The sequence below is a fragment of the Nicotiana sylvestris genome, chromosome 8 (assembly GCF_000393655.2).
Source record: "Nicotiana sylvestris chromosome 8, ASM39365v2, whole genome shotgun sequence".
NCBI lineage: Eukaryota > Viridiplantae > Streptophyta > Magnoliopsida > Solanales > Solanaceae > Nicotiana > Nicotiana sylvestris.
Genome location: NC_091064.1, coordinates 189,358,109 through 189,368,825, shown reverse-complemented (window position 1 = coordinate 189,368,825; position 10,717 = coordinate 189,358,109). Strand labels below are relative to the sequence as shown.

General features: G+C 42.8%; 1 protein-coding gene across 1 annotated transcript; it reads right to left on the bottom strand.

Moving 5' to 3' along the window:
* Positions 1-7,551: 7,551 nt before the first annotated feature.
* LOC138876148 (uncharacterized) lies at positions 7,552-8,058 on the bottom strand. The gene has a single exon (XM_070155049.1). It carries the CDS (start codon positions 8,056-8,058, stop codon positions 7,552-7,554), a length of 507 nt encoding a protein of 168 aa, XP_070011150.1.
* Between the last annotated feature and the right edge of the window lie 2,659 nt (positions 8,059-10,717).

Genomic DNA, 10,717 nt, shown 5'->3' with positions numbered 1-10,717 from the left:
ATCTGAAATGATGGAAACTGGGACACCATGCAAGCGAACAATCTCTTGGATATAAATCTCTACTAACCGCTATGAAGAATAGGTAGTACACACAGGAATGAAGTGCGTGGACATGGTCAGCCGATCCACAATCACCCAAATAGCATCGAACTTCTTCAAAGTCCGTGGGAGCCCAACTACAAAATCCATGGTGATCCGCTCCCACTTCCACTCTGGAATATCTAACTGCTGAAGTCAGCCACCCGGTCTCTAATGCTCATATTTCACCTGGTGACAATTGAGACACCGAGCTACAAATCCTACAATATCCTTCTTCATTCTTCTCCACCAGTAATGCTATCTCAAATCCTAATACATCTTCATGGCACTCGATGGATGGAATACCGCGAGCTATGGGCCTCCTCCAGAATCAACTCCCGAAGCCCATCTACATTGGGCACACATATCCGACCCTACATCCTCAATACCCCATCATCACCAATAGTCACATCTCTAGCTTCGTCGTGCTGAACTCTGTCCTTAAGGACAAGCAAATGAGAATCGTCATACTGGTGCTCTCTAATACAATCAAACAAGGAAGACCAAGAAACCACATAGGCTAAGACCCGACTGGGCTCCATCCAACCTCACAAACCGAGTGGCCAAGGCCTAAACATCAACTGCAAGAGGTCTCTCCCAAACAGGAATATACGCCAAACTACCCATACTCACCGCCTTCCTACTCAAGGCATCGACCATTATATTGGCCTTCCCCGAATGGTACAAGATAGTGATATCATAGTGCTTTAGCAACTCCAACCATCTCTGCTGCCTCAGGTTGAGATCCTTCTGCTTGAACAAGTGTTGGAGGCTATGATGATCAGTAAACACCTCACAAGACACACCATACAGATAATGCCTCCAAATCTTTAGCGCGTGAACAATGGCAGCCAATTCTAGATCATGAACAAGGCAGTTCTTCTCATGGGTCTTAAACTGACGAGAAGCATAAGCAATCACTCTACCCTTCTACATCGACACACACCCGACACCAACCCTCGAAGTATCACAATACACTATATATGAACCTGAAGCTGATGGCAAAACTAATATTTGAGTTGTAGTCAAGGTAGTCTTGAGCTTCTAAAAGCTCGCCTCACACTCATCTGACCACCTGAATGGAGCACCCTTTTGAGTCAATTTGGTCAAGGGTGATGCAATAGATGAAAATCCCTGAACGAACCGACTGTAATGACCCGCCAAACAAAGAAAGCTGCGAATCTCTATGGCAGAGGACGGTCTGGGCCAACTCTGAACCGCCTCTATCTTCTTTGGATCAACCTGAATACCCTCACTGGACACCATGTACCCCAAGAAAGCCACTGAATTGAGCCAAAAATCACACTTGGAGAACTTTGCATAAAGTTTATCCTCCCTCAACTGCTGCAACACAACTCTCAAATGCTCAGCGTGCTCCTCTTGACTACACTAGTATACCAGTGTATCATCAATGAATACAATGACAAACGAGTTGAGATAAGGCCAAAACACATTGTTCATCAAATGTATGAACGTTGCTGGGGCATTGGTCAGCCCAAAAGACATCATAAAGAACTCATAAAGACCATATCGGGTCCTGAAAGCTATCTTAAGAATATCCGAGTCACTGATCTTCAACTGGTGATACCCCGATCTAAGGTCAACCTTGGAGAACACCCTTGCTCCCCGAAGCTAGTCAAATAAATCATCAATACGAGGCAACATATACTTGTTCTTGATTGTAACTTTGTTCAACTGCCTGTAATCAATACACATCCTCATAGTGCCATCCTTTTTCTTCACGAATAGAACAGGCGCACCCTACGGCGACACACTAGGCCAAATAAACCCCTTATCAAGGGTGTTCCTGAAGTTGCTCCTTCAAATCCTTCAACTCTGTTGGTGCCATACAATACGGTGGAATAGAAATGGGCTGAGTGCCCGTTACCAAATCAATACCAAAGTCAATATCCCTGTCTGGTGGCATGCTCAGTAGGTCTGCAGGAAACACATCTGGAAAGTCCCTTACTATCGGGACTGAGTCAATCCTAGGAGTCTTTGCACTAACATCCCTCACGAAAGCTAAGTAAGAAAGATAACCTTTCCCAACCATTCGCTGGGCCTTCAAAAATGAGATCACCCTACTAGGAACAAGATTAGTCGAACCTCGCCACTCAATCCGTGGCACACCCGGCATAGCCAACGTCACTGTCTTAGCATGATAGTCCAAAATAGCATGACACGGATATAACCAATCCATGCCTAATATCACATCAAAGTCAACCATACAAAGCAACAAAAGGTCCACTCGGGTATCCAAGACCCCAATAGTCACCACACACGATCGATATACGTGGTCCACAACAATAGTATCACCCACTAGAGTAGATACACGAATAGATGAAATAAGAGACTCATGGGGCGTATCTAAATAACAAGCAAAATATGATGACACATATGAAAAAGTGGAACTAGGATCAAATAACACATAGGCATCTCTGTAGTAGATTGAGACAATACTTGTAATCACCGTATTTGTAGCAATGGCATCGGGTCTGGCTGGGAGTGCATAGAAATGGGCCTGACCACCACCTGATCGACCTCCCTCTCTAGGCGAACTCTAGCTGACTGTCCTCCACCCCTAGCTGGGTGGGTGGGTGGTGAAGTAACTGGTGCCGAAGTCAATGGCTAACTCCTCTGCTGAGACGGACCCCCAAGACGATGAGGACACTGTCTCCATATATGCCCTAACTCTCCACACTCATAACAATTCCCTGGTGCTAGAGACGGCGACTGAAGGGAACCTCTAGCACCGGGATGACTAGCAGAAGAACCTGGAATGGAAGAGCCCTAAACTGATGGAGCACGGGACGAACTCTGGGATGTAAGGGCACTAAGTGAGGAATGGCCTGAGGAGAACATTGAGAACCATGGCCCAATAATGCCCTATGATAACCTGGGCGAGCTGATTGAGCATGCTTTAATGGACGGCCTCTATCGTGCTGAAACTGATCTCCGTAAGGAGTTCCACTGAATCCGCCCTAACCATGAGGCCTCTTAGCCTCCCTCTCAACCTCTCCTGACCACGAACCATCTCAATCCGTCAAGATATGTCAACAACCTCATCAAAGGTAGCACCAGATACTCTCTCTCTCTAGTCATGAGCATCCGAAGCTAAAAACCAAGGCCATATATAAACCTCTTGATCCTCTCCCGGTCTGTGGGAACCAACCATACTACATGACGAGCCAGTTCGGAGAACTATATCTCATACTATGTAACAGATCTATCACCCTGACGAAGCTGTTCGAACTGCCTGCGCAGCTCTTCTCGGCGAGACTCAGGTACAAACTTCTCCAGAAAGAGAACGGAGAACTACTGCCAAGAAAGGGGCGCTACGCCAACTAGCTTACGCCTCTCATAAGCCTCCTACCGACTAAGTGCAGCCCCAGTGAACTAGAAATTAGTAAACGAGACCCCCCTGGTGTCCAGAATACCTGCGGTCCGAAGCATCCTCTGACACTTATCCAAGAAATCTTGTGCATCCTCACCCTCAGCACCACTAAATGACGGAGGCTAAAGTCTACCAAACCTTTCCAATCTGCACTGCTCGTCCTCTGGCATAACGAGAGCTACATAATCTTGAGCAGCTGCAATCGGCTGGGCTGGAGGTATCCCCGGTGTCTAAAGTCCCTGCACGACCTACTTAGGTGTGCGAGCGGCGGGAGTCTGAGTGCCTCCCTCACCCTGAGAAGTAGCTGCAGCCGTACTAACTGATACTGCCTGAGCTAGGCTAGTGCACACTGATAGAATCTAGGCCAGGGCCTCCTGAAGGCTTGGGATAACAATAGGCACAACTAGTGCCTGAGCTGGTACTATTAGAGCATCCGCAACGAGGACCTGATCTTGAACTGGGGCAGTTGGTGGATCTGCAGGTGTTGTCGTAGCTGCCGTGCGGGCTATACCCCTACCCCTACCATGGCCTTGACCGCATCCTCGGCCTCTAGTGGCCCCAACTGGTGGTACTGGTGGTCGTCCATCCTGATCGGTAGCACGTGTCCTTACCATCTGTGAGAGAATAGAATAACAGAGGTTTAGTTACCAGAATCAATAGATTTGCACGATAGGAATTCAAGAATGTGAAGTTTTTCCTAAAGGTTCTGCAGCCTCCCGAGGATAAGTAAAGACATCTCCGTACCGATCCGTGAGACTCTACTAAACCTGCTCATGACTCGTGAGACCTATATAACCTAGGCTCTATTACAAACTTGTCACAACCCTAAAACCGACCCGGTCGTGATGGCGCCTATCGTGAAACTAGGTCAACCAACACAAATCCCTAATCTACCATTATTCCTTAAAAGTCATTTTAAGCCATTAATTAACAAAATCTCATAATATAATTCCAAATAACCAGTGCGCAAATATAACATAAGCCCGACATTGGGGTGTCACAAGTCACGAGCAACTACAACTCTGTCTAAGTACAATAAAGTCTAAAACTGTCTAGAAGACAATACTAATAAAATCTAGGGAAGATATGAGGGAGAAGAACAGGCTGTGAACGCGATGCAACTACCTTGTCGACTCCAAGACCTGCTGAATGAACGATCAATGCTCGCTATCAAGACCTGCCACTCCTGGATCTGCACAAAAAGTACAGGGAGTAATGTGAGGACGCCAAATCAGTAAGTAATAAAATTAAATGAAAACTTAGCAGTAAGAAAACAGATAATTCCATGTTATAACACCACATCAAATACAATATATTTCCAAAATAGTACCGAAATCAATTATCTCGTAAAACAACTCAGTTTTAGTAAAACCTTTTCTTTTAAAAACATCTTTCAATAGTTTCAAACAATGGATGAAATAGTGAGTAAAAATGATAGAAATATAAACAGCCCCTCGGGCATAACATGTACCATAAACCGCCCCTCGGGCAAAATATCAATAGAACCAGCCCATCGGGCTACCTTACAACCACTCGTAATCAGCCCCTCGGGCAACAACATGAATCAACAACAGCCCCTCGGGAAACATCACATCACTTACACTGGGTACCCGCGCTCACTGGGGTGTTCAGACTCCGGAGGGGGTCCTACATCCCAAGTGCTATGACAAGCCATCTCGTGGCATAATAAATTAGGCCCTCAGCCTCTCATATATCACAAATCAGTACAACATGTTGCGGCGTGCAATCCGATCCCATGATATCCTCACAATACAGGCCCTTGGCCTCACTCAGTCAGAAACCTCTTAAGTCACTCGGGCAACAGTAAAACAGGATACTTAACCCAAAATATCATTTAAAGTATCAAAACAGAGTAAATATGGCTTAGTTGTGAAATCAGTAAAATATAACATGACTGAGTACATATATTAAGTCAAAACAGTGAGGAATAGTAGTAAAATGCCCCTAAGGGTCCAAACAGTTGGTACGAGGCCCAAATATGGCATTCAGCCCAAAACATAATAATACTTTCCAAAATAGAATAGTATCAAATAATTTTTAATCAAATACGCAACTTAATAGTTGTACGGGACGGACCAAGTCACAATCCCCAATGGTGCATGCCCCCACGCTCGTCATCTAGCGTGTGTGTCACCTCAAAGTAGCACAACGATGTGAAATCCGGGGTTTCATACCCTCAGGACAATATTTACAATTATTACTTACCTCAAACCGGTCAAAACTCTAGCCCGCGATGCCCTTGCCTCTCGAATCAGCCTCCAAATGCTCCGAATCTACCAAAATCATTGTCACATCATTAATACACACTAAAGGAACAAAGCCCAAGTGAAAATAATCAAATTAACTCAAAAATCCCGAAATTGGCCAAACCCGACCCTGGACCCACATCCGGAATCCGATAAAATCACATCACTAGAATCCTTATCCTCCCACGAGTCCATACATACCAAAAACATTGAAATCAGACCTCAAATGGCCCCTCAAATCCCCACTCAAAGCTCTCCAAAACTCAAGCCCTAGCCTTCAATTTTAACCCTTAAATCCCTTTAATTTCATATATAATTAGTTAGAAATCACCATTGAATCGAGTATTGAGTTCAAAAACCTTACCTCCAATTGTTACCCCTTGAATCCCTCTTCAATTCCTCTCAAAAAGCTCCAAGTCCGAACACAAATGGTAGAGAAATGACCAAATTTCGTGAAGGCCTCTATTTATACTTTCTATCCAGCAAAACCGCACCTGTGGTACCAATGTCGCATTTGCGGTCTACACCTGCGGACAAATCTCCGCTTCTGCGAATTTTCATTAACCAACCAAGCTCTGCTTCTACGGTCGCCTAACCACACCTGCGGTCACGCATATGCGGGGACCTAGCCACACCTACGATTCCTCTGTGCACCTGGCTTCAAGACCACTCCTGCGAAGCTCGCACCTGCGGTCCCCAACCACAGGTGCGGATATGACAGAAGCAGCACGCCAGCTACATTTCCTCAAGTCTAAACTTTTCTGAAAACCATCCGAAATCATCCCGAGGCCCACGAGACTCCAACCAAAAATACGAATAAGTCACATACCACTATTCCAATTTATTCTAATCTTCGGAACACTCTAAACAACACCGAAATACCAAATCACTCTCGGATTCAAGCCTAAGGATTTCCAAACTTCCAAATTCCGCAACCGATCCAAAAAACTATCAAACCTCATCCGAATGACCTTAAATTTTGTACACACATCAAAAATGATACAACGGACCTACTCTAATTTCTGGAATCCCATTCCGACCCTGATATCAAGATTTCCATTGTCGACCGAAAAATGCCAAAATTCCAATTTTGCCAATTCAATCCTAAATCTTCCATGGACCTCCAAAATACATTTTGATCACGCTCCTAAGTCCCAAATCACCTAATGAAGCTATACGAACCATTGGAATTCACATTCGGGACCTTTTACACATAAGTCAATATCCAATTGACTTTTCTAACTTAAGCTTACTCAAAAAAGACTAAGTGTCTCATTCTTCTATAAAACCACTTCGAACCCAAACCAACCAATGCGATACGATGAAATACAGCTGAATAACATATAAATAAATAGAAATGGGGAAAACAGAGTGGTAACTCATGAAACGACCGGTCGGGTCTTTACAATGCTACAAGAGCTTGCTTCACAATGTTATTAGTGGCATTTTTCTTTTGAAGCATTTGTCAGGAACCGTGTTCCTCTTGGTTACTTTATCAGGGTTGTACTTGAAGTGTTCTTGCTTCAGGAGAGGACAATCTATTATAAAGTGCCTTGGCTTTCCACATTTATGACAAAGGTCATAATTCTTTGGTCTGCTGGAACTGCCTCTCTTTGGTATCCCCCCATTCCTTCTGACCATTTTCTGAAATATTTTGGTTAGGTTAGCCATGTCACAGTCCTCCTCACTTGAGTCATTGCCTTCAGCTTTGAGCACCAGGTTCTTTTCCTTCTTTGGCTCTCTTCTTTCACTGTCCTTCTTCTTTATTTCGTAAGTTTTAAGATTTCCAACCAACTTATATATAGTTAGGGCCTACAGATCCTTTGCTTTAGTAATGTCATTCACTTTACTCTCCCATGAACTAGGCAGAACACTAAGAATTTTTCTCACGAGCTTGTTCCTAGGAATGATTTCACCGAGCGAGTGTAGCTCATTTATGATGGAAGTGAATCTTGTGTGCATGTCTTGAATAGATTCATCGACTTTCATCCTGAAGAGCTCATACTCAGTGGTGAGCATATCAATCTTAGATTGCTTTACTTGAGTGGTCCCCTCATGTGCTATTTGCAAAGCTTCCCATATTTCCTTGGCGGATTGACAAGCTGAGATCCTGTTGTATTCATCAGGTCCTATGCCACATACCAAAATTTTCTTGGCTCGAAAAATTTTCTCCACAACTTTCCTATCTGCATCGTTGTATTCTTTCCTAGTCTTTGGCGTTATTACTGGAGGGTCTCCGACCTTCTTTGTTGGGACATAAGGATCATCACATATAACATCCCACAACTCAGAATCTTCTACCATGATAAAATCATGCATTCTTATCTTCCACCATCCATAGTATTTCCCATTGAACCTGGGTGGTCTATACGTAGCTGACCTTCTTCAAAATTTGGATGAGCAGCCAGAAGGATCCTTTCTAGGTGTTATCCTGATAGAAAGAACCTGCTCTGATATCAATTGATAGAATATATGAGTCCAATATAGAGACCAGGTTCTCTATGAGTTTCTACTAAGAATGCTAATAAAACAGTAAGCAAATAAGCAGCCGTGTTTGATCGTCGCGTACATGCTCCGTTACAGCTTCGTTCATGCGCCAATCAATTGACAGTGAAGCAGAGAAGGAAGAGTTTTGATCACCGTGTGGGTAGTCTCTATTAGGGTTTCCGTTTCATGTGCACTAAAAAGGAAGGAAGACTGGTGCGACTATAGTAATGCCAAGCATACGAGCAAAGGACTCTACCTACCCCATACTGACGAATGAAAGAAGCTCATCGCGGATGATAGGACAAGCGATAGCGGTTCCATTCTTGCTCTTCCTATTCCATACCATAAACAGACACCTTTGATTCATCGACATTGGCGCTAGAGGCTCTACCCCCACCCACCAGCCCTTTATGGAGTTAGCGGACCAAGAGCAAAAATTCCCCGATATAATAAAGAAAGTAAGAAGGGTTCCAAACCATTGAAACAGAAAGCACTAAAGACTGTTACGACGTGGCAGAAATGATCACCGTCAAGCACAAGATTCAAAGCTGGAATCTTCCTACTCTTGTTAGTTGGGACAGAGCATCCTATCTTGTTGATTCTCCTTTCCCACCGCCTCGAGCTCTCGCTTTCAGGGTGGATACGCAAGAAATTCACTATGAAAATTGACATGACACAATCCCTGAAGAGTATGATGTGCCCGGCCTTGCTTCTCTTGATCCCCACCCACCTCCTAATCCCTTACTAACTTGTAATACACCTATTACAAGCCACTTTGCAATACACCTATTACAAAGACTTTAACTCATGACTAATTCTAGTCACGACACAAACACTAAGGGTTTATGGTTTTGCAGGAGGTTCCTAAGTAACGCTTCTAGATAAGCAAAGTAGGAATTTCAATGAAGAACAATCACAAAGTTACAACTCAACTAAGGACATACAAAATACTAGCTCTAGGAACTGGTCTGTAGTAGTGTTAAACTTTGTTCTTGATGCACTTGAGAGTTGAATGCTTGAATGTTAGATGCTTGAATGCTTGAATGAATTATCAATGTGTTCAAGTAATGTTTTGTTGTAATGCACTTTGTTAATACAACATAGAAGACATCACTTGAATGATGTAATCACTTGGTAGGTCAAATGAGAAGTGACTGTAGAACTGTGCTACATCGTTTTTATGTACAGTGTAGGCAGTCAATTTCTAGCTGTAGACAGTTGACTTCGTACTGCTGTTAGGGAAACACAAGGGTATCAGGTCCTTATGTTGATTCTCTATCTTCTGAAGTTGAGCAGTTCACATTAGCTGGAATCCGTTGATTTGAGTTGTGTACCAAGTGTGTCAGGTTCCTTATCTGGTTCTTTGACACTAAGTTTGTTAGATCATCAAAACATAATGCTAAGGCATTGTAAACTCATCAACAATACTGTCTGAGATTTTTTCACTGACTATGTTCCACGTAAACTTAGTTTATCTCTAACTTTTTTTCTAATTACTCGCCGTTGGACTCGGTAATACATTGAAAGATTAGAAGAACATATTTTAGAGTTTACTTTTTAGAAGGATATGAGGACAAATATCTAAAATTTGCTTATTCTAGCAAGAGGTCTCCACAAATTTTGGAAGGAAAAGATTAACTTCTTGTTGTTCAAAATGGTATTGGAATGGAAGCTCAATACAACAACAACAACAACCCAGTAAGATAAAGGGTCTATGGAGGATAATGTATACGCAGACCTTACCCCTACCCTGATGGAATAAAGAGGTTTTTTCGATAGACCCTCGGGAATGGAAACTCAATACAATTCAAAAATGTATAACTTCTTATTCTTTGTAGTAGTTGGTATTATGTCTACTTTGAATATTAAAATTTGTAAGGTCCATGGTTCTTTGGTTAATTTTAACTTGATAAGTTTTCTTTTGTTTAGGAGGCATAGTTGTTCGACCAGAAAGTATGAGACCTTTTGTTAAACTAATTGAATAGGAAAATAGAGGCAAATACAAACCAAAGATAATTAACTCTAGATCCATAAATGCTAAGTAAGAAAAGTTGGCTAAGGTTAAGCTCATGAACTCACAAGATAACGGAAAGAGTCAAATTAATATGATGAGCTTACATTCATTCTCGACATCGTTACTCTATAATGTAAAATAATGAAGAAGGAAAGAATTCACCATAAACGGCCATGGGGTATATCTTTGTTTATTCCATAACAATGGTTACAGAGAAAAATGAATGGCCAGGTTCAGATCCTTCTTTTATTAGTGAAGAAGTGTGTGATTTTTGTCCCCCCCCCCTTCTTCGTTCTATCACCTAATATATATACTAGTATTCTCTTTTACACAACGGTTATTAGCCAGAGTATCTAAATCATTTAACTGTTTTACAGATTGACCTTCTGAAATGTCGTAGCATCCAATTCATCGTACAAGCATTCTAAGTACACGACCTCGGCCGTTGCCGAGGTGCTCGTTGCTATAACATTGTAT

Excerpts from the sequence above, each read along its gene's own strand:
- LOC138876148 (XM_070155049.1), bottom strand. The coding sequence starts at position 8,058 with ATGCATGATTTTATCATGGTAGAAGATTCTGAGTTGTGGGATGTTATA.